Here is a 26,826-nt window from a genome sequence, read left to right as displayed (position 1 = left end):
CAATGAAATTGCTGAGCGGTCGGGTTAGAATGGATAAAAGGAAGTACTTCTTCACCCAAAGAGTGATTAACACATGGAATTCACTGCCACAGGAAGTGGTGGCGGCTACAAAAATGCACGGCTTCAAGAGGGAATTAGATAATCATATGGAGCAGAGGTCCATCAGTGGCTATTAGCCACAAGGTATAGATAGGGGCTCTGGGGCAAGTGATGCTCTGTCTTCTTGGTGCTTGGGGGGGGGGTCAACAGTGGGAGGGCTTCTATTGTCCTGGCCCCACTGGTGAACCTCCTGATGGCACCTGGTATTTCTGGCCACTGTGTGACACAGAGTGTTGGACTGGATGGGCCTTTGGCCTGATCCAACATTGGCGTCTCTTATGTTCTTATTCACCGTCTATGACCAGAACATTAATCACAAAGAATAAAATGCCTCATTGGGGCAATACAACAATAATAATGTCATTCACAATAGAATTTGAATGATACCTCATAATAAAATAATTCAGAATACAGTAGAATGCTACAAATTCTATTATGAAGTTTAAAATCTCAACAATCCACTACTTGAGGTATTAGAGTTTTCCTATGTCTTGCAGCAAACCAGCCAAATCTAGGTACCTGGTAAATAACGTGATGCCTTTCTGAAAGAAAACTCATCAGAAGGCACAATCTCTGTCTTCTGTTTAAAGGTAATGACATAGGAAGAAGAAGGGATTCACAAAATTCGTTATACACCTTGCAGTTGAACAGGATGTGGTCTAGCGATTCTATACCTTCATTACAGCAAGGGCAAATACTTTCTTCATAGGGAATCTTTTTATACTTTCTTTTAAGGACAGCTGTGGGAAGTGTGTCACAGTGCATTAGCGTGAATACTCTCCTATACTCTTGATTTCATAAATGGGTAAGATAATGCATAGGGGTTGCCCTCATTAGAAAGTCTCCCTTTCCCTATTCTATTCAAATCATGTTGCCTTGCAGTATCATTAACCCTCTGTTTGAGCCTTGGCCTTATCATAACCCAGACAGAATAGAAATTGCTCGGAAAACCCATAAAAAGGTAATTTCTTTTTCAATGCCCTTATCCATAGAGGAGCAGAGGAATTTAGGAGTATTAACCTTAGCAATCTCCTTGGAAGGAATACTAATTTTAATCAATACAGAATCACTGCTAACCATAGCCTTGCCTCTACCGTTATCACACCCAATTCTGAACAGGAACAAGCATTAGGAACACCATTAGGCACTTGTAAACTGTTCTGAAAAATTTAGATTGAACCGTGTCCAATTTCCTGATGTTTGAAGTAATGTTAATTGGGGCTCCACGGGTAAGCTGGGCCAGAGATTTGGCCTTAAATACTCTTAAAGCTAGCACACCTTTGCCCCCCTTGTGCCAGTAACATTTCTGAATTGCCCCATAACTCCTTTTAGCATCAGAAATGACAGAATTTATATTAACGGTTCTCAAGCTGTTGTTCTGGAAGAAGACACCCTAAATATTTAAAACAAAAGGCTTGTTCTATAGGACTGGCATCAAGAAGCCAGTGATATATTTTTGGAGGTCCCCCCCATAAAAACTATTATTTTCATTTTTGAGAAATTCTAATTTGTTCTCACAGCATTACTGGGTAAAGGAACTCATGGCTCTCTTGGGGCCTACTATGGTCTCTGAATGTAAAACAGCATCAACTGCATATAGAAGGACCCCTATATATCTGCTGCCAAGCCTTGGATCATGATACTCAGGTTTGTTGATAAATGTTACCAGGTCATTAATATAAAAATTAAAAACAAGGGGCGCAAGAAGGCAACCTTGTTTGACCCCCCCCTGTTAGTTCTAATAGGCTCCGTGAGGCTCTTGTGGAGTACACCTCACCCTTACAAACGTTTGGTTGTAAAGGGCCTTAATAAGAAACAAAAGGTGTCTATCGATTAGCATCGATCCCTTAGTTTGTTCCAGAGAATATCCCTTGAGACTGAGTTGAAGGCAGATTTCAAATCCAGAAAGGCAGCAAAGAGTGAAACACATGAATTGGAGGAGTATTTCATGATCAGGTGGTCCAAAACCATACACTGATTTAAGGTAGAATGCCCTTCCCTAAACCCAGCCTGTTCTTCTGCTAGAATAGAGTCATTTCCCGCCATTCTCTAAATTTCCATAAAAGATGTCTTGCATACAGTTTGCTCACTATGCTTAATGAATAGTATAGGTATATTGATCATAATGATAGATATATATGTTAACCTCTTCATTGAAAAAAGATATTCACGACTCATCTCTTAACTGTGGATGGATACACACACTTAATGGCCCCCATTACTTCCAGCCTTTATCACTTAATATGTATGACTTACAGTGCAAACTGAGTTTTACTGAAGCCATGTTCCACAATGCTGAATGCACAATGAGGTGAAATTTAAATTTTTATTTTAGTACACCATGCTTGATAGTAAGTCTGCTATGAAAATCTGCAGAGGGTTTGCAGCTAGGCACACTTCTTTGGCTTATTATACATGGGTGTTTTCCCTTGCTTTCACCATGCATGTCCATCAGGTTTTCTTTGTCATTCTGCACTGATTTTCCTCCCTTTAGTGCTCAGTTTGCTTTCTGGTCACCATTATCCCAGGTTTTCTAAGAGTGCTGTTGTGCTGATTTCCCCCTTGTTTCATTTCCAAGCCAAAGGTAATTCAAAAGCGTACAGATTCCCTTGGATTTCCTCAAGACTTTTTGCTGCCCCTCGAAGAACACTCACCGCCCACATCGAGGTTATTCTGCCCACTCTGCACCTTCCATCATCCTGCCCCCTTCATCAGTGTACAAGCTCCATTTCCCCCTCATTTTTTTCAGAAGGGCATTTAATAGGCTTCATGAAGCCAAAGAACTGAATACAGGAATTCCTTAACCACTTTTAGTACAATATTAAGTTACATGTGTGTCTTCCAGTTTTTTTAAAATATAAACAAAGACGTTTTTGGGTTTTTTTAAATAACAAATTGCTGGTTCTGCGAGCTTCAGTTCTAGGTATAAATTCTGATTTCTGAAGATCAATCACAAGCATCTCCTTTTACAATCAAGTGAGTCTGCCTTCCACCATACCCCTTTCTTGCTACATCATAGGACTTTTACAAAATTACAAAGTTATCAATGCATTTATAAAAACAAGGAGAATCTTTAACACCTTGCTCAGACTCAGGGGGTGGGGAAATTATAGGCAAAATGTAGGCTGGAGCCCCAATCTTAGTTTTTAAAAATCTGGGGAAGTGGAGGGGAGAAATAAATCAATAAAAGTTATTTTTAAAAATGCTGAAACACAACTGTAAAAAAAAAGAAAAGAAAAGGCAAATTGAAACATTTTCCTCCAGAAAGCTCTAACAGGCCATCGTATAGGAGGAGCTGTTAGGCTGCATGAGATAAGATTACAAAAAAGGGAAGGACAGGGTAAGAGAGAAAATATAGGTAGAGAACTAAACAAGATTTAACGAAGCTCCCCCTCATTTTTAAAGTTGTAAATTTTTCAACATGAGAGTATTGTTAGTCTCGGATCACCAAATAAGAAAAAAATTAATGATGGGGGGAAGTTTAAAAGGAGCTGTGTGAGGTTTAGTTCCCTGCTGGTATTGACTTGAAAGAGATATTGGAGAGGAAGAAAATGGCAAAAAAGAAAAAGAATTTCAGTGCTGCATGCAAACAAAACAAAGGGGGGGTCATCAGTGCAGAATGAAATTGACATGAGATGTAAAGAGAGAGAGACACTGGGATGGGAAGCCTAAAGCTTTAAAAACATTTTTCCCTTTAACACTTTAGTGAACAAAGGGATTTTTTTTTTGGGGGGGACAGACCATTCTGACAGTCTCTGGAAGCCTAACATTAAAATAGCAGCTGAGCCACATGGACCTTCTGCAAACTGCCAAAATTAAGAATCGCTTGGGATTGATCCATTTGAAGGAAGAATGTAATCCACACCGGACAGGCTTTAAAAAACTTCCAAGGTCACGATCAGGATCAAATTAGAGAATCACAAAGAAACCATGCAAATTTGCAAGAAAGGGCAGGAAATTAGTGTTACTATGCAGTTGTGCTAGGGCATCAGTGAAAATACTGCCCCATTTTTTTTCAGTTTAGTGGCACAAGCCTAAAAAAGCTCTCCTTCTACCAGAGGAGTCCTACCCCATATAAATTGCAGCCCTGTGCAAAGTGTGGTAGAATTGCAGCTGATTTTGCACAGGTGTGCATGCATAAACACACTGCCAGTGATCACAGTTTGCAATGCTAGTGTCAGTGGGTTCTACCATGCATTCTGTACACTCAATATGTTTCCCCATATTATGAGGTCATGTGATTCTTTCCCATTTTTAACAGTAGCTGATAACACAACAGAGAATCCTCTAGTGCTCAGCAATATGAAAAACAGGGCTTCACAGCTGCTTGTCAGTTTCAGAAAAAGTCTAGACAGTTTCAAGAGTGGGTTTCCCCCCTTTGCCTGTGTTCCTTTCAGTTCCCTTTCATTCAATGAATGAAATGGATGCACAAAACCTGAACCATGAGGATGTGCAGCTATGATAGGGCAATTGCGAAAATTAAAAAAACAACAACTTTGGACACCACCCCTCACATATCAGTAGTGATGTTCCACATCAATTTATAAAAGTGTGTTTTTAAAATTGTAGCTGCAGAATAAATACCTCAAAGGAAAAAGAATGGTGCAGTAAAATGTCTATGTGTAGTGGGCCTTTGAATGTACTGAAGACAGCTTTAAGGATTCCACAGGAAATCCCTTAATATCATTTTAATGGTGGTACATATTTCCTGCCAGAGTTATATTAGATGCTTAATCTAGTTGTCTACATATGTGGTGTTTTAGTATAAAGACAAAAAATGAGTTAACTCAGAAGCTAGAAGGTAATAGAAAAATACTCTTAAGAGAAAAGAAACTTGCTTTTGTTAAGCAATAGAACACTTTCCCTATGAAGGTTGGAACACTTTCTCGATGAAGAAAGGTTAAAACACTTGGGGCTCTTTAGCTTGGAGAAACGATGGCTGAGTGGTCACATGATCTAGGTTTATAAGATTATGCATGGGATAGAGCAGGTAGAGAAAGAAGTATTTTTCTCCCTTCCTCACAATACAAGAACTTGTGGGCACTCAATGAAATTGCTGAGCAGTTGGGTTAGAACAGATAAAAGGAAGTACTTCTTCACCCAGAGAGTGATTAACACATGGAATTCACTGCCACAGGAGGTGGCGGTGGCTACAAGCATGGACGGCTTCAAGAGGGAATTAGATAAACATATGGAGCAGAGGTCCATCAGTGGCTATTAGCCACAAGGTATAAATAGGAACTCTGGGGAAAGTGATGCTTTGTATTCTTGGTGCTTGGGGGGGGCAACAGTGGAAGAGCTTCTAGTGTCCTGGCCCCACTGATGGACCTCCTGATGGCAACTGGTATTTTTGTCCACTGTGTGACTGAGTGTTGGACTAGATGGGTTATTGGCCTGATCCAGCATTGGCTTCTCTAATGTTCTTTTTTATTGTTATTGTTATTATTATTGTTATTTTTCAAGCACAAAAAACAATTACTCGTTTCATAAATTGAAAGGAAATCATTACATTAAACACTTTTTCTTTGATTATTACAGGCAGTCCAAACCCTTTGTTTTGGCGAGTCACAAATCTAAATATTGATATTTCTTTTACTATGGGCTTGGAAAGAGTATTACTCTATCTACCATTCTTCTTGAGGCTTTTCTTCCTCCATAGCTTTAAACACTGTCATTTCACTTTTTAATGTTTAAACTATTGTAAACCATTAAACTTAAACTAGTATATTGAGGCTTATCTATCTTTTTTTCTATTCTGCTTATTATTAAACTATATATCTGTTCAGCTTACATCTAGTTTGTATATAAAAACTACAAACAAAGTAAGTTGGCGCACAAGTTACACGATATCTTATTTCTTGGAAAAATTCTCAAGAAGAGCTTCCCTCATTGGAGTTCATGTTCACTGAACGAGTCTCTGCCGTCTCCCATGGTTCTTCCTCCCATGGAAGTGCTGTGGACTCTTCCATTGGGAGGGTTGGGGGGGGATCCCTGGAAACCTAGCTTCACCACCATTCCTGAAGCTCATTATATATCTTTAAGTCTGTCGAGATAATTAAAGTTATGATAATTTCTCCAGACTTATTTCAAAGTCCTTTGTTGTGTCTCTTTTTGTTTCTTCCTGCTTTAGTTTTTCATTCCTGTTGTGTCTCTTCTATTTCCTGTATGAACTCTTCTCTGGTCTTTATGTATGTCATGATCTGGGCTGTGCCACCAGAGGCCTACTAGGCCCAGGGAGCCTGGCTAGCAGTAGGTGAGGCTGGGCCTACAACTCCCAGAAGCCCCTGAGAGGTTTTGGAGCCAAAATTGACCAATAGGAAAAGAGGAGGGCTTGGAATAAAAGATCTGGAGCAGCAGGAAAAGTTGTTCTTCTTCCCAGAGGGCAGAGTCAGAAAGAAGGCTGCTGCAGGGAAGAAACCCTCATCCTGAGGGAAGGGTGAGTAGTCTAAGGCCACTGCAGATAGTGAGCTAGGGACAGTACATATTTAGGTTAGGGCATTTGATTTCTTTTCACCCACTTACTGTTATATTTCTGCACCTTGTTTGTTTGACCTCTTATAAAATAAACTATTTTTATTGTTCACTCTGCCTCAATGAGTACCAGACAAAAACCTACACACGAAAGGTTTGATAGATCTACCTGCAGGAAAAAATAGTTACATTGGAGTTGATTCAGAAACTATTTTAACAATTGGGAAATAAAATTGAAAATCTTGGAAATAAAATAGAAGCATTTGAGAAAAGAATGGATGAAAGACTTGTAAAGTTAAAAGAGGAAATGATACAGAAAGTTAAAAATTTGAAAGATATATAACACAAATGGCTGAAGAGCTCAAGCATATTAATGACAAGGTTGTGACTTTACAGAATAAAACAGAAGTCACAGTCAGAGAACTGCAAAGACAATTAGACAATCTGGCTTTAATGGAACTGAGAAAGAATTTTGTTTGACATTGAGAGCTATCCCAGAGGTTACTGATGAAGATACTAGAGAAAGGATTATTTCACTTTTGGCAATTTTTTTGAATCGGGAAGCAATGGAGACAGAAATTGGCAAACTTTATAGAATAAATTCTAGGTTTGCCAAAACAAGGGCCGAGTTCAGACTGGCAGTTTGAAGCGGGAGGGAGTCATTGCAAAAAAGAGCTGGAACAAACTGTTCTGGGATTTCCCAGGCACACGTGCGGACTGATGTGGGAGCATACTGGCAGGAGGTGTGAGGGAGCGTTCACACTGGTGGCCTGGAGGCGCAGCTGTAAGTGGCGTTTTCCTTGTGGCAGATGCCTAGGAATCTATGCACAGCAGCAAATAGGGCAGGATCCAACCACTGTGGGCCATAGGCACATCTGGCGACATCACTACCCCTCTTCAAGGCAATCACCTGCACCTTCCTGGTGCCAGAGTGAGGCTAGGAGGTCAGTCAGCATAAACAGCTGGTGCACATTATTAATGCGGGCTGTTCCCGGCTTTTAGCAGTTAGCGTTTACACTTCCGGGAAGCGGAATGAAGTGGGATAAACGGGCTCTCCAGGGTTTGCTACCACTTTCACCAGGTATCTTTTAAACCCAGGAGGCAAGCGCTAGAAGACGGGTTGAGTACGGGTGGGGAACGCCGGACAGATGTGCCTGTTGAACGGCCCCTTTAATCAGCTTGTGAAATGTTCCTCACACATGCCTATATTGGGGCAAACTGCCAGTCTAAACTCGGCCAAGAAGTGTCCCAAGGGATATTCTGGTTCACTCTGTGGGAAAGAAGACGAGGGACCAAATTCTCCAACAACTTTTTACAACAAAATTAAAAATTGACAATACAGATATAATTGTTTTGAAATAAATCTCTATTAGAATTCTGTGTAAAAGAAAAGGTTATGCCTTTCTGAAAAAAATTAAGGCAGAAAAAGATTGCCTTTTGATTTGACACTTTGGAGGGTGTGATCTTTACTTCTGAGAAACAGAGATTTAGATTGAACTCAGTTCCAAAGGTCAGAGACTGTAGAAAGATTTAAAAGAGATCTTGAGGTGATGCAAATGGAGAATTCAACAGAATTTATGCAAGAAAAACAGAAACAACAGGAATTGGAGAAGGGAGATACTGAGCAAATGTCAATACTAACTAAATTTTTATATTTTTTATTTTTTAAATTTTTGATCAGAATATGGACTACAAATGTTTAACTTGGAATATCAATGGAGCAAATGCTCCTCAAAAGAGAAAAAAGTTATTATTTGAAAAAAAATTAAAGCAAGATATTATTTGTTTACAAGAGACGCATATAACAAAAATATAAAATACTTGGTTAATAAAACCTTGGGTGAGGAATTTATTCTGGCAGACATTAAAAAGAGAAACGAAATTGTTTGTATATTAAATCTCATCTAAAATCAGAATTGGTATTGAGTGATGATCATGGCAGGTTTGTGGGCACTGAAGTTAATTTACATGGAATTAAGACCATGGTGGTGGGACTATATGCTCCAAATGAAAATAAAATGGTGTTCTACAAAAGAGTCATGGAGAGTTTAATAGACTTACCTTACCAAAGTTGGTGTTTGATGGAAGATTGGAATGGAGTGATTTCCCCACAAATGGACAGGACCACTGAGAAAAAAATATTAAAATGCTTCAACGTAAACTACCAAAACTTTTCTTTGAGCTGATGGACAATTTGGGGTTGGTTGATTTATGGAGACAGAAAAATGGTAATTCAAGATAATATACATATTTTTCAGAAAGACAGAGATTTTTTTCAAGAATAGATATGATTTGAGGTCTTCCGGTCGGCACGGCACGGCGACGGGCGGGTCTCGGATCGAGCTCAGGATGCCCGACTCCTTTCCGCTTTGTCCGGGGCTCTCGGGAGCACCTGGCCAGCTCTCCTGGAGAGAGAGCTGGAGCAGGGGGCTCTGTTGTGGCCCCTCCCGCGACTGGCAACGCGGGGGGTGCCCACTTCTTGCCCCGAAGCCGGAGTGGTTTGAGAGAAGGAACAAGGCCACCATGTTCCTGTTAGCTGCTGCCTCCCGTTCTTTTTATTTATATATTTAAGGCATTTGGACTAGAACAGCAGCGAAAGAAAGAAAAACTTGTGAAGAAATGGCGTTGGCAAAGGAGACTGATAAAGAGGAGGAAACAGGAGACGACACCCTAATAGGAGAAATGTCGGTTGAGCAGTTTTTAAAGATCCTGAAGGAAGGGATAGAGGAAGGCATCAAACAGGCGTTTGCAAGCTTCCACGCCCCCCAAACGGAGAGTGAGAGTGGAGAAGAGTCAAAACAAAATGGACAATGTTTGGTAAAGATTTATACAGAACAGGAAAAGGGAATTATAGCGACTCAAAAACGGGAAAAAAAAGACAACCAGAAAGGTCCACGTGAAGAGAGAGGTAATAAGAGGAATACAAAGATCTCCCACCAAAATGAAGGAAAATGGGAAAAGAAAGAGACTAGAGAGAGTCGGCAGGAAGATGAAAAAGAACAGCGTAAGAGGGAGAGAGGTTTTTTGGAATGGCAGGGAGAAAGGATTTAAAATGACCTGTTGCCTCTACAAGGAGAGAAAACATTTGGACATGGCTTCAGAACTTTAGAAGGTGGTTTAAAATGTGTGAACTGTCTGTGTATCGGTTTTCTGCATGTCCCCCCCCCTTCTTTTTTGAAAATGGAATTAACTGATAAGATATGCAGGTAAAATGGAGTGTATTTGTATTTGTTTTCTGCACATTAGTCTTTTTGTTTCTTTCTTTTTTATTTTTATTTTTGAAATGAAATGAATTGATATGATTTGGGTAAAATGAGCTTCCCCCCCTCTTTTTTTGAAAATGAAATGAACTGTGTTCCCCCCCCCCCTTTTTAAAAATGGAATGAACTGATAAGATATGCAGGTAAAATGGAGTGTAATGGTATTTGTTTTCTGCACATTAGTCTTTTTGTTTCTCTTTCTTTTTTATTTTTATTTTTCTTTATTTAGTCTTGAAAATTGATAAAAGAGAAGGAATTGATATGAAATGATATGAGTAGGGATGTGTATATAAACTACTTAAAAGTAAAGTAGCAACTTAAAGGGAAAGGAGAGTGATGATCTAAAAGAGGCTTTAGAAATTTTAGAAGGCGATTTAAAGTATTTGAACTGTCTATGTATGTGTTATCTGTATGTTTTCCCCCCCTCTCTTCTTTGAGAATGGAATGAACTGATAAGATATGTGGGTAAAGAATTTTGGATGTCTGTTAGCTATTAAACTGTGGAAATATCAGAGAAATGAAGGGAGAAAGTGGAAAGCTGGATTAGACTGTCAATCAAAATCTCCAGGAATTTTCCAACCTGGAGTTGACAACCCTATCTTCCCAGCCAACTATCAACCTACCTTTATCTGCCCTTCTGACTTCAGCTTTTTATCCCTCCCCCCCCACCTGCAGCCTCTACCTAGGAAAAGTACAGTCTTTCTCCATAGTGGAGACCCAAGCAGGAGGGAAGCAACCTCAGCAGAGTATGACACAGAGTCCACCATGCAAAGCAGCTATTTTCTCCAGGGGAACTCATCTCTGCCATCTGGAGAGCAGTTTTAATTCTTTTTTTTGCCCCCCCCCAGGGGATGTTTTTTATTTGCATTTTTTTAAAAAACTTTATTTGCATTTCTAAAAAAACTACAAAACTACAACGAAAAGGGAAGGGAAAACTACCAACTATGGGAGAAAGAAAAAGAAGGCACTAAAAGCCCAAGTGTTGAAGGTTACAAACTGCTTATAAAAAAGATTTGTTACTCTTAACAATTACTTTCAGACATGAGGAGTATCATCATTCATTATTTCAATTATCAGATCCAGCTTATCTGGCTAGACAGAGAATAAATCCATAGCTAATTAGCAAAAATATAGACCTTGAGAGACGTCAACATCGCCCTATATGCTCCCCCCCACAGACATAACATTGTGGAGCCAAGGTTCCCTCAGTCCATGCAATCACACAAATATCCTCTTCCTTCTCTGTTGAATCTTCTTTCACTATCAGTTTCAATGTAACAGGCTCTGTCCAATTAAACCGCTTTCCCCAGGACTTTAATTCGCTTCCTTGCTTGTCTTAGATCATAAGAGTCTTTCCTTTTGTTGCTTCTGACGCATACTGGTTGGAGAATCTGACCGTTCACTTTGCAGGCAGATTTTATGAAGTAAGGGTGGCCAAGCCCTTTGTTCCGGAATTGCTTTTTAATCTGCTTGCAGCCATCCAATATAAACTAAACTTTAGAGTCTCCATACAATCTTAATTTTCTCTAAGCTGCCCTGAGCCCATTCGCCGGAAGGGTGGGGTATAAATGTAATGAAAATAAAAAAATAAATAAAATAAATAAAAATGATCAAAGATTTGCTGCTTCTTGGTGTAAACACTGTCCCTTTAAAAATACAGCAACATTTAGAGCTGATTCCGTCCAGTACATCACTTTAGCCAGCAGAGGGCAGACGATTTTAAACTGTAGGAAGAGTCTATAGTTAGGTCACCTGACCTAGCCCTCCGATCTCCTTCTTCCTGAGGAAAGCTTGGCTCCGTCTCCCTCAACGCCTCCGATCGCCATATTGGAGGATGTTTAAATTTACCGAACAAAGTTGTCAAAATCTCAAAGGTCTGTAAATTTGAGCTGGTGCCTAGCAAGGATGTGACATCCCTTTTATGATGTTATGCCCTGTAATGTCACTTCCAGGTTAAAGGTCAAGTGATGTCACTTCCCAAAATCCACCCCCTTTTGATGATGTCACTTCCAGCACACTGCACCAAAACCCCACCCCTTCCTGTGATGTCACTTTCAGGCCACTCTCCAAACCCGCCTCTTCCTCTGAAGTAACTTGCTTCTTTCAAAATTCAAATTTAAATACTGCCATATATCTCTTCCCATTCAGGTTGCCAGCTCCAGATTGGGAAATTCCTAGAGACTTGGGGGTGGAGCCTGGAGAGGACAGGGACGTCAGTGGGACTTTCAGATTCAGCTCCCTTCTATGTAGGTTATATATATATTTAATGGTGTCACTGATGTCAAAGTTGTCAAAATAAATAAAAAGCTGTTCACTATTTGCTGTCCCATTAGCTTCTCATCATTTTTGCCTGTTGTGTTTGCGCAAGCTGCTGGGGAGCTGGTCCATGGGGTCGCGAAGAGTCAGATTCGACTGTGCGACTGAACAACAACAACAATTGTGAAAGATCTCTGCCCAAAACCCTGGAGAGCTGCTGCCAGTCTGAGTAGAAAATACTGACCCTGATGGACCAATAGAGAACAACAAGAGTCCAGTAGCACCACTCGACTGTGTGACTGAACAACAACAAATTAGCTTTCATGACTCACTGCTTCCTTCTTCAGATACACCTACAATGTGAGTCCAGGTATATCCTAATATCTTGGAGACTGGAGTGATTTCAGATGCTGAATGACAATAGCAAGTGAATGACAATAGCAGGCATGATTGGATTAGGTGTGATATGCAGAGGCGTGGTAGGCATGGAGAAATCAGCATTGGTAATGAGACAGGAAACCTAGGTCTCAATTCAGTCCATTGTCTTGAGCTTCATTCTTAGTTGCAGTTCAGCAGTTTCTCTTTCTAATCTCCCTTTCAAATTCCTTTGTAAGAGAACTGCACTTTTAAATCAGCAACTGAATGTCCTGGAAGGTTAAAATCATAGAATCATGGAGTTGGAAGGGACCTCCAGGGTCATCTAGTGCAACCCTCTGCACAATGCAGGAAATTCACAAGTACCTCCCCCACAAAAACTAAGCACTGATGCAACCCTTCCTGCCTTCCCTCTCATGATCTGCTGAAGTCCACGGAACCAGCATTGCTGTGAGATGGCCAGCTAGTCTTCAGCATTTTACTTTCTTCCTCCATTTTATCCTCAAAAACCATCCTGCAAGGTAGGTTGCTCCCCAAGCACCGAGATTACAGAGCATCACTGCCCCAGACATAGTCTTCCATCTGTACTTTGTGGCTTATAGCCACTGATGGACCTCTGTTCCATATGTTTATCCAATCCCCTCTTGAAGCTGTCTATGCTTGTAGCTGCTACCACTTCCTATAGCAATGAATTCCACATGTTAATTACTCTTTGGGTAAAGTACTTCCTTTTACTTGTTCTAAGCTTATTGCTCATTAATTGCATTGGGTGCCCATGAGTTCTTGTATTGTGAGAAAGGGAGAAAAGTACTTCTTTCTTGACCTTCCCTATCCCATGCATAATTTCGTAAACCTATACCATGTCACTCCTCAATTGTTGTTTCTCCAGACTAAAGAGCCCTAACCCCTCTAACGTTTCTTCATAGGGAAAGTGTCATTTTAGATGCCCTTTTCTGTACTTTTTCCAATGCTAGAATATCTTTTTTGAGATGCATTGACCACAACTGTACACAGTATTCCAAATGGGGTCACACCATAGGTTTCTACAGGGGCATTATGATACCGGCTGATTTGTTTTTAGTTCCCTTCCTAATAATCCCCAGCATAGTATGGCATTTACCTTTTTAATTGCAATTGCACTCTGCGTTGACATCTTCAGTGAGTTATCTACCATGACTCCAAGTGGGTGGTTGCTGATCTTACCAATTTACAAGGAGGAATCACCTTTAAAAGGCTCTGTTCAGAAAACCAATGCTGCTGTGACATAGTAGAAGAGGCAGTCTCACATGAAAGGCCTTCTACATGGTAACCAGTACCTTGAATGGACCCAGCAACTGATGGAGTGACTGCAGGATAGGTTATTCTAGCATGAACACACATGAAGCTACCTTATACTGAATCAGACCCTTGGTTCATCAAGGTCAGTACTGCGAACTCAGACTGGCAGCAGCATTCAAGGGTCTCAGGGGAGGTCTTTCCCATCACCTACTATTGCCTGGTCCTTTTAACTGGGGATGCCAGGGACTGAACCTGGTACCTTCTGCATGCCAAGCAGAGGGTGGGGATGAGGTGGCACACTCCCCAATAACTTTAATCTCAGAACAGCAAACTCTTTTACTTAGCCTTCCTCCCCCATCTCCAAAAAAGCACATGGTAAACTTCCCAGATAGATTTAGGGCTTCTATATAAATAATACAATACCTCTACAAACAATAGTACATCTACATAGTTCAGTGAGACAAATGGACCAAATAAGCTCATACCTGGAATAAAATTTTGTTGGTATTAAAGCTGCACTGGACACAAACTTTGTTCAACCAATCAAATAACAACTTTACACAGATCAGAGCATAAACTCAATTTAATGCCTATAGAGTGTACTCATCTGTTTTTCCTTTCAAGTGGCTGAGTATTCCAGAGGATCAAACCCACAAAATTATCATATGCTGCTGCTTTATAAAACACTAGCAGTAAAGCCCGTTGTGGAAATAAATACAACGAGATCTAGAAAGAGGCTCTGGGGCAGTGCTCTGGCTTTGGGCAAACAGTGTCAATTTGCTGTGGTGACCTCAGCAGGGTATAATGACAGAGTCCACTGTTTTCTCCAGAGGAACTGATCTCTGCTACCTGAAGAGCAGTTGTAATTGTGAGTAATCTGTAGCCCTCACCTGGAGATTGGCAGCAATTGTTACCCAGGACAAAATGGCTGGTTTGGAGGGTGGAGTCTATGGCATTCTACCTGTCTGAGGTCCCACCCCTCTGCAAACCCGAAGGAAAGGAACAAATTAATCAAATGTGGGAGCAAAAACACAAAAAGAGCACAATGATCAAATACAAGAAATGAGTCTTTACCTATATTAACTGAGCTGAAGATCCAACACCAAAAGAGAGCTAGATGAGGACCAAAGAGATCAGCAAAAATGTGGGATGCCACCACTGCCTGACCCAAGCAGCTTTGGAGTAGGCATGGCCAGCCACACTGTGCTGACTAGGACCTGAACAGGACAGTTTCCCAGCAGTGCCGGCAAGCAGGTGGCATGTACCTCCTCCATCCCAAGGCTCTGACTCCAAGCCTCCACAGTGTAGCCCGGGGAGCGAAACCACCCCAGCCCCCACCAGCTTGCCTGGCTGGCCACGCCGGCTGATTCTCACCCATCTGGCTTCCAAGACCACGGGCCAACCCAGGACTGCTTCCTGATGGCACCAGCAAGGAGAAGCCTGCAGTTGCTTCCCTGACCCCATGACTGTGACTAACAGTGAGCCTCCAAAGCACGGCAGCCCAGGGAAGGTTGGGCTATCCACCAATTTGGAGCATGGATGGCCAGCTGCCGTGGCTGCACTGACTTGCCACCCACCTGGCCCTGGACTAGGGGCCAGCCCAGGACAACTTCCTAGCACCAGTGGAGGTAAGAAGAAGCCCGCTGCTGCATCCCCCCACCTGGCTTTGACTGAGCCTCCTTAAGTGTGGCAGCCCAGGCATGGCTATCCTCTGGGCTGAAAAGCTGTGCGCTGGTGGGGGGAATTACTGTGCTAGCACAGGCAGCTAGTAGAAAGGGAACCAGACAGTGAGTTCTGAGTCCTCCAGCAGCTGATGCTCTAACCTTCCTCCTCTATGTTTACTATAGAGACTAGGACTAGAGCGTCACCTAATGTCACCATTCCCCCCTGCTGCCTAATTTTTGCAGATCGGGGGAGGTCTTCTAAAAGTGGGTATTTCCCCACCCCCAGCGGGGGGTTGGCAACCCTAGCTTCACTGCCTCCAAAGCAACAAAGCCTGAACTTTTATCCATGAGGATATAAGTAGGGTTTAATTTACCCAGCAGGCTGCCAACCTCAAGGTGCTGGTTGGAGATCTCCTGGGATTACAACTGATTTCCAGGCAACAGAGATCAGTTCCCCTGGAGAAAACGGCAGCTTTGGAAGTGGACTTTATGGCACTATACCACATTGACGTCCCTCCCCTCCCCAAACACTGCCCTCCTCAGACTCCACCCCCAAAATTTCCAGGTATTTCCCAGCTCAGAGCTGGCAACCTTGTCACAGGTGTTTCATTGGGGTGGTGCAGTTAACCCTTTCCACTTTCCCCATGAAAATTACCTCTGCCCTGAAGAAGAAAGATTTACTGATATCAATATAGTATTTAAATGTTTCCTCCACCCCACACAGAAAAATAGTTCCTGGGGTGGGACCGAGACTCTAAAAATCATATGGGAGGTTAGCCTCCCTTCCCTACCCCACAGTCCCAATCTGCATTGGAGGATCCTATAACTGCTATTTGTACTTTTAAAAACTCACAGGAGATCCCCTCATGGATCCCTTATGTCATGTCTGATTACATCCTATGGTGTTCAACTGTATTCTTGTTCTCTGGCTACTCTAGATGTGGGGTCCAAAAACCTCCAATAAATTTGTATCTGAGAGGCCAGCTGAAAAAACATTTGGGCACTCTGGACTCCAAAGATATCATGAATTTAGGTCTGCCAGGTCCCCCAGGAGGGCGGAGGTTCCCCCGCTAAAAGGGTCTCCAATCCGCCAGTCCAGAAAAGGCCGGTGGGGGGAACCCCGCCCCCAAAGTGCCCGGCTCAGGCCGACGTGCCCACCGCGATGACGTCACCTGGAGGTGACGTCATCGCGCTGGGCACATTGCCGGCTGATGCTCTAGCAATCAGTCTGAAAACTCTATGGTAACCATAGCGTTTCCAGGGTGATTGCTAGAGCATCAGCCGGCGATGTGCCCAATGTGATGATGTCACTTCCAGATGATGTCATTGCGGTGCGTGAAGCACACATACGCATGTCCCAGCAAGGAACAACTCTTCCCCGCTATTAGCAGTAAGTGACTTGGCAACCCTACATGAACTGTAATTGTTATATACTCTCATTCTTTTAAACCACATGGTGTGAAATTGTTTCAGGGGCTCCACAGGCCAATTTGGTTATCTATCATTGCATTCCATGACTGATTTATTCCAACATTGCTCTGTATTCAATACACCTATCAGACTCCAGTATGCAGGAGGGAATTTGCTCCCTAAATTCTTAGCACAAAGTGTTCAATAAGCAAAGAAGTCTGCTAGGAAGTGGGTTACAAAAAAAAAATTAAAACACTAAACCTAAAGTGGCTTGTCTTTAAAACAAAAAAAGTGTTTTTTCACATTTTCCACAAATTACAAAAATATCAGTTATTATTGGCTCTAATAAGCCAACCTGATGAACATAAGTCCCTCTATTTTGTTTCCAGCCACAATGATGTAATTATTGAAATGGTGGCAAATTTTCTGGCTTCTAAAAGGAGAGATACATGTTAGGATTTCATTTTCCTCCTGTTTGTTTCTCTTTAAACTGCTATGCCAAAAAGGTTGTTGTTGGGTACAAGATAGAATTACAATTGTTTTATTCTCCTCCTGTTTATTTTTTCCTTTCTTTGTTGGCTTTAGTTTCTGATTGTAAGATTCTCAGGACATGACTAATTTTCTCTATAAAGCCCCATGCACATTCATGGTGGTATATAAATACCTATCTATGGCCCCTGCCACACGGCATGCGCAGTACGGCAGGGGGCCGGGGATGCGACGGCGGCAAGCCGCGCCGCCGATCCCACGGCCAGGATGAAGCGCCTCAACCGGATGAACCACCGAAGTAGGTGGTTCATCTTTGACGCGCTTCATCGGGGGAAGGGCCGGGTTGGAGGCGGGAGCGTGATGCCAGGCAGATGTTGCCGTGGGATCGCGCCCGTCTGATGCGCCTCCAAACCGGCCCGCTCCCGGCCCAAACTGCCTCGTATGAACGGGGCCTCAATATGAACTTTAAAGTTTATAGGGTGAGAAGTTACTTGGAGTTATCAGACTGTGAGGACTGAATCAACAGGTAAAGGGAATTTCTGCATTGGAGTGGAGGAGTTGCTTAGGTGTTTAGGCTGGGAGAGAGTATCAGTGGATGAATTATAACAGCCAATTTCAGCATGAGGGCCAAGATTCACCAAGGGGCATACAGGACAGGGTAGTGAGATTATGACCCCAGCATGGACGATCTGGATGCCATGGTTATAAGACTGGGAGTGGGAGCTCAGCCAGGCAAGATAACTGAGGAACTCATATTCAGCATGAAGCAATCAAATTTCTATGTTGGGTAAGGTACCAAAATGCTTAATGTCAGCCTAGCACCCTTGAATCCTATCTTCATTGTCTGTTGACCTGTTTGTATGGATGACTTGAAATAATATCACACAGTGAAATGACAAGCAAATGCTATACACCAGCAACAGTCACTTCAAATAATATAAAGCAAGATATATTGAGATACAAAGGCAAAAAGCTATGTGTTTTTAATAATGCAACACAGCTTTGTGAAAACAGTCCACTCATACTCCATTTCATTGGCTCTCTTGCATTCTCCAGCTGCTCTAAGCCTTAAGGCCATCACAGCAAATTAAGGCAGTCAACATCTGGCTCACTAGAGGCCAAGCAAGCTATAAATATTACCAGCACTGGTCTTTGTTTTTGCAGTGCAGGGAAACAGCTGGTTTAAGTTTTACTACATTTGATTCTTTCTCCATGAGAGCAGTCTGCAGACACTTCAATATTTCTTATGTGCAAGGTTAAAGTGAAGAAAGGGTGAAGAGGGTGGGAACCCTAATTGCCAGTTACAAAATGATGTTTCTTGTATACCTTATTTACAATTTAATTACTGATGGGAGAATTCTGGAATACTGATACCAAGCAACAAACCACAATAGCTTTCAGTTGGCCTACAGTTTTCTAAATCTATATTCTCTTATTTTGCTCTTCATTATTTTGATAGAAAACCTATTATTATGACATTGGATTATATTTCTTATGTTGTATTTCATTTCAAGAACTTGTAAGCATATTGTTCTTGTGGTTTCAAAAATAGCTGTACACTGGAAGTCATAGCTGCCCTATGCCTGCCTTTGTGGGTAGGAATTGCTTGTCATTGGAGGTTGCTAAACAGTATGCTGATCATAAGGAAAAATGAATTATTGTATGGAAATCTATTCTATGCTTTTGGTAGAATTTCTGCAAATTTTACTTTAAAATAGTGTCATCAATTAAGACGCTGAACTGCAGGCTCTGGAAGGTCGGTAGTTCAGCAGTTCAAGACCCGAGTTGCCGCATGACGGAGTGAGCTCCCGTCTCTAGTTCCATCTCCTGCCAACCTAGCAGTTTGAAAGCAATAAATTGCAAGTAAATAAATAAGGACCACCTCGGAGGGAAGGTAACAGCGTTCCGTGCGCCTTGGTGTTTAGTCATGCCGGCCACATGACCACGGAAACGTCTTTGGACAGCGCTGGCTCTTCAGCTTTGAAACGGAGATGAGCACCACAACCCTAGAGTCGGATTCGACTGGCTTTTGAGCAAGGGAACCTTTACCTTTAATGTGAACCAAAATAGCCAAAATAATGTGAAGCAAGGTTATCTGTGGAATTTACGATTACATTTTACTAAGAATTTGGTCCCATAAAGATCTTCTATTAGTTGGGTATAAGCCCCATTTTCCTTGAAATCAGCAGCAATCCCAGTTTTAATAGGTTCAGACTGCACTCAGATAATAATTTTATCAAACAGATGCTACTAACCACTGCTTGGACTAGCAGCCTTGTTTGAGCCTCTTCCTTCCCTAAGCTAATTTCCATCTTATGAAACCTTATTGGGACTAGACAACAACTCACACAGCTCCTACACGCCTGCCATCAAACTAAGGTTTTGAATATTAACCTTGCACATGTATATTGAAGTCACTGTTAGACATAATTTAAGATAAGGGGAAGCAACACCTGGAAATGATTTAGGCTTCTTGCCCCTCTGGCTTCCTCTGCTTCATACTAGTACCATACTAGTGCATGCATGAATAACACTAACCTTCTGTCCTCTGATGGATGCAGAAATTTCTCATGCAGCCTTCTAAAGACTGATCAATTAAACAAATTACATTATTTGAATAAAGGTACATTTCTTCCAGTCCTGGGAATATGAAAACAGCTGCATCACTTTCCCCCATACCCCAGTAGAAATAGTATCAGCCCAAGTGGCTTCTGTCAGATGTGAGTATCAAAAATGAATTAAGAAATCATACTTATTACATTCAGGTAATACCAGTCCATGGATGTTGACGGCAGTATACTTTACTATTAAAGCTTACTTTTTCTTGTGGTTTTTGTTTTATTTACCACCATACAGGATACAATAACAATGAGAAAAAAACCCAGTAAATCAGAAGTTATATCATTGAGAACTGGGGGCTGAGATGAACAAGGTTTAAATTTGTTTACTACAAAATCAAAGTACAATGTCAACCCATTATAGTTATTTATTGGAAAATACTAGTAATTTGACCCCTAGTTATGTTAAGAAATGGAGGAAGTCATTAGGCTATGGCATAGATTCAAGAATTGGGTCTAACATATTTACCTATGGTCCCTCTTTCTCAGTTTCTACAGTGTTCAAAGGGAACATTGGTAAGATGGTGCATCATAAATTCACAGAGTGGCACCTTATATCAGTTTGATTTGCTAGAATCTATAGAAATCGCAGATATTGTTGCTTGTTTTCTCAACAGCTGAACACCATTTTTTAAATATGTGGTATTACAGCAGAACAGAATACTTTTGGGATTCAATAATTACATTGATGTCTGTCATATTTGAGGAATCTGAAGAAATCGGTTGAATTTGTCTTGTTTAATTATATGGCCTTTTATGTCACAACATTATCTGGTTTTTGCTCTACATTTACTGACTGCTCTTTGCTAAAGGCTGGAAATCAAAGCTTGGACCACTCAGAAGTGATTGGCTAAATAAAGTCAAAGAAAGATATGAGTTTCTGAAATCAACTTTGTTACAAAGATCTCAGGATACTGAAAGTTTTAATATACTGTGGAATTTGGTGATTACAAATATTTTCATGCTGTGCAAATTTAAAAGACAAGTTTTGACTTAGCATCAGTATTGTTTTACTATTAAAGCATATAAATGCATCCTTTTGCACTAAAGGAAAAAAGACAGCATATAGGTTTAAAAGGCATTTTGTCTCAGCTCCTGTAACTCAAAAAAAAAAGGGAGGGGGGAGGATACCAGTTAAATATATTGCCTCACAGTCTGATTTTGAAAGTTCTTTGCTAATGCAAGCCCACTTCTCAGAAAAACATTGAAAAATCAGGCTGTGGTTGGTTTACAATGCATAGCCTTGCAATCTGAAGAACAAAACGTGGGGCACTTTTTTAAAAAAAAAAAAGCTAAATTAGATGTAAGCTTCTGAAATCCTAACTGCTAAACCTATTATTATTACTACTACTACTACTACTACTACTACTACTACTACTACTACTACTACTACTACTACTACTACTACTACTACTACTATTTTGATCTTTACCTCGCCCTCCCCGCCAGTCCACGGTAGATCAATACAGACTTTTTTGTATTTGCCAGAGGAACAGAAATTATGTTATTTGGACTGCACAAACACACCATTAAAAGATGATACAAAGGGTCTTTTAGGGGGAACATTACTTCCTCTCATTCCCAGAAAGAACTGGTAGCGGGTGTCTTCAATCAGTATTTCACCCTTCAAGGTTATGAGAAAGCTCATGTTTAAATAACTGCTAGATCTCCCAATTTGACCATTCACCTGTTCTCAAGGGAGGGAACATGTAAGCTTGCAGCTCACTCCCCATCCCTGACTGGGGAGAATCCTCAGAGGAAACATCATGTTCAAACAGGTGCAAAGAGAGCTTCACTTCCAGTCTTTAATTCATTTCTTTACCTTGAGCCATTAACTTGACTTGGATTGCATTCCATCTTGATGGTGACTCTGGCTGGTGGTTGTGACAACCAATCCTGCTGGGGGACACGGGGACTCATCTTTGATGTTTGCCCATATTCACTGGAAGAGGAAGCTGTCATCTCGGTCTTAGCAAGGTGGGGAGTTCCGTATGCACACTCAAACAAAGACTGATCTTCACTCACAACTGATAATGCTTCCTGAAAGTCAGAGAAGGAAAAAGATGATAATCAGAAAGGCAAGTTGCACTGAGCATATACTTTATTCCGGCATTCTTCCAAACAACAGTGATATACAGTTGGGAGAAACAACTAAAAAACCTAACAACGTCTCTTCAGCAGCTGTAGCAACATTGGCTAAAGCCCTAGCTGTATGTAAGGTTCTCACTCACATTCACGTAACATCTCTCTAACTAGCAGTTGAAGATACGTAATGTTATTAATATTCCCTACAATATAATAAAATATTATTTTGCTGAAAAATGGGAAGTGTATCTTCCTCCCTGCCTAGAAGACTCTAGCTGGACGGTAGAGAGAGAAAGGAAGACTCTAAACTATTTTAAACTGCTGCTTTCAGGGATGCCTTCCTTCCTTCCTTCCTTCCTTCCTTCCTTCCTTCCTTCCTTCCTTCCTTCCTTCCTTCCTTCCTTCCTTGGTGGGTCTCTTCCCCACAAATCCTGAGTTTTAAGCTTCCCAACAAGTACTCTGGACTTTTTATGATACTCTCTTGGCATGGTGAGAATGACCATGCACCATTACTTTTGTGAAGGCTTTCTCTAGTCTGTCTTCACTACTTTTTAAAAATCTTATTAGTAGTAAGTTCCTGTCTAAATGAAAACAAGAGAAATACCCCATATTAAGGGCACCCAAAGTATGCATATCACTGTGTGCAAATTGTTCTGTGTTATGTAATTTACTCCAGTTGAAAAAGCTGGACTTTCATATGCTTAGAATGCATTTAGGATTTTTTTAAAAAACAAAACAAAACACCTCTGAAGGTGTTAAAATGAGTCAGTTAACCAGCAGCAGATGCTGGAAATGAGGCTCTCCAATATGGAAACGGCATCTCTGGTTCTTTGCCTGTGAAGCACTGACATGACTGGCTGCTGTTTGTTCCTCTCTCTGCCTTTCACGTGCATTCCTTAAGTAAAACAAAAACATTCAACTGCTTATGAAAGCTCTTCAGAGATGAGCAGTGCTGGATTTCAAGCAAACTAAAGAATACATACACATTCATTGCAGCAGATGCCATCATGGGCATGTTGTTCAAATTTTGCGTTACCAGAATTAGGCTTATGGACAAGTCTGTGAATTATCTTACATAGCTATCCTAAGCAGACTTACAGTGTTTTAAGTCTATTGAAGTCAATAGGTTTAGAAAGGTGTAACTCTGCTTAGGATGGCACTGATCACCCTTAGTAATTTTACCACTTAGCCTAGGACACTAAAATCCTGTCTTTCCACCAGTGATCTTACCTATAGCAACAAAGGGCTAATTCTGCCATGTCACCCTATAAAAACCCCTTTAAATCTGAAACGCGTCACTTGTGAATATTGTTCACACAGGGCAGAAAGTAGGGGACAAACATTTTAAAATCCAGTGTATATTCTTCATTTGAATTACAGATATGAGAAATGGGGGGGGGACCCACAACCGGCATACTTGCTGTTGATACAGTTTAAAAAGCAAGCACCTGTGTCAAGAATTATAGCACATATCTGAAATATATTCTCTTTCAAATAAACTGATTCTTCAAATGATACAAAATGCCCCATAGTATACTCATGACAGCAGTGATGAACAACAACAACTTTTGTGAAGCAAATCATGGTTGTGTTCACCTCCTAAGAACTATTGTCATTTTGGAAAATATTCACTTAAACTGGTTACATAGAAGTGATTAATTCAGTAAACACCTAGGCAAGAGACACCTAAACAGATAATATAAAATAATATTTCAAAGTTGATTTTCTACAAGTTTAGACTTGTGTCAAAATGAAATTAGAAAATACAAAGTAAATATCAGAAAAGCCATAATAAGACGATGTAACTAGGAATGCTATGCCAGCCCAACAGGCTGTGTGTCCAGATGCAAGCCCATGCCCAGACTTAAAACACCATCCCTCCAAGGCCTCAGAGTTAGGACACATACCTGGTCTGTGACCATTGGAAGTGCACCATCTGAAGTGCACCATCATATTGTTCAATTGTGATTCTCCAAATCAGCATATCATATGCTGGTTATTTTAGGAGAGGGGAAAGTATACGATACACCCCTCCTACTGTATCACTTCAGATCACAAATGTGGATTTGAATAGCTACCCCACATCAAAAACTTCCCATCTGTGGAAGCTAGCCTTCTCCTTTGTTTTCCATGGGTAAAGAGTTTTCTTTTTCTTTGTTAACCCAGAGGAACATTCCAGTACATTGTCCCCACCTGCATTCTGAAGTGATACAGTCCCAAGAGAACTTTGCCATGTATTTTTCTGAGTAGGCAGAAGGGATCTTAGCCTGGGATTTATGCTGGCTATACTAATGCCATAGGTCTATCAGAGTAGTCAAACAAAATGTTAAGATACCTCCTTTTCCAAACAGCTCAGAGCACACTAATAATGAAGAAATTAATCATAATAATATCATAATTTTTTCTACACCTTGTAAAATAATCTGTTTGTAAAATACAACACAAATTGGTTATGTGTAAAAACAATAAATGGAAACTAAAAAGGAAGGATTTTTTTTAAAAATACTGAGATTGGGGGATTAAGGATTATTTTGCAGGCTACTGAATTAAATATGCATTAAGACATACATTTGGGAAGCATGCAAACAGTTGCTATTTTATGGCTTCCCTATACATACCTGTTTTCTCTAAACTATTCCCGTGTCTTTTGCATTGCAGCCAACTTCCCAGTAAACCAGCAGGAAAACGAAGTGTGAACTCCAAGCAACCCACTTCCACAGAACAATGTGCCCCACCAAATATAAAGACCTTGTTGTTTTTGTTTGGCCCAGGGAAAAAGAAAAAAGGAAGAAGGGATTTTAAAAATTAAATGGGCAGAGTTGTGTAACTGTAAATATGCCACAGGCAGACTGCCAACAATTTCAAAGGCTTTGAGGTTTCAAAATTACCCAGAACCCCAACTGAAGTTCACTAGAGGTTTTGAATTTCCAGGAAAGCTCTGGTAGCTTGTACTAGTACCAGAAACCCACATAACTTTCTGGTTGATAAGGAGGTTGTACTTGTTTCATAAATGCAGTTACTTATATAAGCAATTTAAATGTAAAACTGATACAGTGAACTAGATCATGCTGTATAGCACATCACTCTGTGCACGTAAGCTTAACTAAAAATGAAATTTAGATTCAAGATAACGATATTGGAGTGAAAGAGATGCTCTTTAAGTTAAGGCACTTTCACAAATCTGTGAAAATATCCGTGAAAAAGCAGGTCTATGTCATCTAAATTGCAGACTAACTAGAGCAGGGGTGTCGAACTCATTTGTTATGAGGGCCATATCAGACATAAATAAGATGTTGGACCAGGCCATGTGTGTCATAAAAGGTAATGCCAGGTAGTGGAGATATAAACTTTATAAAGGACACAGACAAACACAATTAAAGAGTTTTTAAAACTTTAAATAACACATTTCCAGTGAGTCCAACACCCCTGAACTAGAGAGTCCCAGTCCGCTAACTTTTTCTCTATACACCATACTATATAAATTAGCAAGTCTCATTCTCTTCCATAAAACTTAAGCAGTCCTTGTCTTAATCCCACCCAAAAGATATTTAATACTATTGAGTATTATGTATAATAGTGCATAGTAAAATCAAAAGACATTTAGTATGAGACATACCACTAATCTACTTTATGCATTTGTATTTGGCGTAGTGGTTTGGTGTAGTGGTTAAGTGCACGGACTCTAATCTGGGAGAACCGGGTTTGATTTCCCACTCCTCCACTTGCAGCAGCTGGATGACCTTGGGCAAGCCATAGTTCTGTCAGAGCTGTTCTTGAAAGAGCAGTTCTCGAAAGAGCTCTCTCAGCCCCACCTACCTCACAGGGTGTTTGTTGTGGGGAGGGGAAGAGAAAGGAGTTTGTAAGCCGCTCTGAGACTCCGAGTGAAGGGCGGGGTATAAATCCAATCTCCTCCTTCTTCTCCTCCTCTATTTACTATTACATCTATCATTTCTTGTCATCAGATCAAATACATCGCAGGCTCCAAAATTATTAGAAAAGGTAAAACAGCTCTAAAATCAATACAATGTATGGAAATAAAAGCAAAATGGGAATTTCACATACAGAACAGTGGGGGGGGGGAGTGAATCTTCTTATACTGCAGAAACCACCACCGCCACAACAACAAACGTATTGTGCCTAAGAAAGTCAGCACTATACAGAACAAGTGTCTGCTTAACTTGTCCTATATTCCCATGTTCTTGATTCTGCTCTGGAAACTGCAGCTGGTGCAGAACACAGCAGCACGGGTACTGATGTTGCTGCCTGTGCGGACCCACATCCACCCGGTGCTATGCGAACTGCACTTGATGCCTATTGAGTACCGGATCTGTTTCAAGGTGTTGGTGCTTACCTTTAAAGCCCTATACAGCCAAGGGCCTGCATATCTGCAAGACCACCTCTCCCTCTGTGAGCCCCGAAGGGCTTGATGATTTGCCAGTCAACATCTTCTCGTGGTCCCTGGCCCCAGGGACATCCGCCTCACCTCAACTAGGGCCAGGGCCTTTTCAGCCCTGGATCCTACCTGGTGTAATGAGCTCCCATACGAGATCATGGCCCTGCAGGACCTTTTACAGTTCTGCAGGGCCTGCAAGATGGAGCTCTTTCGCCAGGCTTTAAACTAGGGTGACGGATGTCCCTCCCTCTTTACTGGGCCTCCCCTCAACAGGTCAGAACGGCATACCAGAGTTGGCATCTGTGAGGTTTTAATGGCAATGACAATGACACCGTATGAAGGCCATTGTGGTATTTTACTAGTGTTTTAATTGTGTTAATTGTGTGTTAATTGTGTATATTGTATTTTTATCAAATTTGATGTAACCC

At 41.1% G+C, this 26,826-nt stretch overlaps 1 protein-coding gene across 3 annotated transcripts in view; it reads right to left on the bottom strand.

The window, feature by feature from the left end:
- Positions 1 to 26,826, bottom strand: part of ERG (v-ets avian erythroblastosis virus E26 oncogene homolog) — an 87,885-nt gene that overhangs the window by 32,046 nt on the left and 29,013 nt on the right. For all 3 annotated transcript variants that reach the window (XM_015418044.1, XM_015418114.1, XM_015418187.1), the window contains exon 2: positions 21,743 to 21,960. In XM_015418044.1, coding sequence (XP_015273530.1) covers positions 21,743 to 21,960 — 218 coding nt within the window. The remainder of the gene's footprint in view (positions 1 to 21,742; positions 21,961 to 26,826) is intronic.

This window comes from Gekko japonicus, unplaced genomic scaffold (genome assembly GCF_001447785.1).
Source record: "Gekko japonicus isolate JY-2015 unplaced genomic scaffold, Gekko_japonicus_V1.1 scaffold242, whole genome shotgun sequence".
Taxonomy (NCBI): Eukaryota; Metazoa; Chordata; class Lepidosauria; order Squamata; family Gekkonidae; genus Gekko; species Gekko japonicus.
The sequence above is the reverse complement of the archived record's forward strand: the minus strand, read 5'-3'. Positions and strand labels throughout refer to the sequence as shown.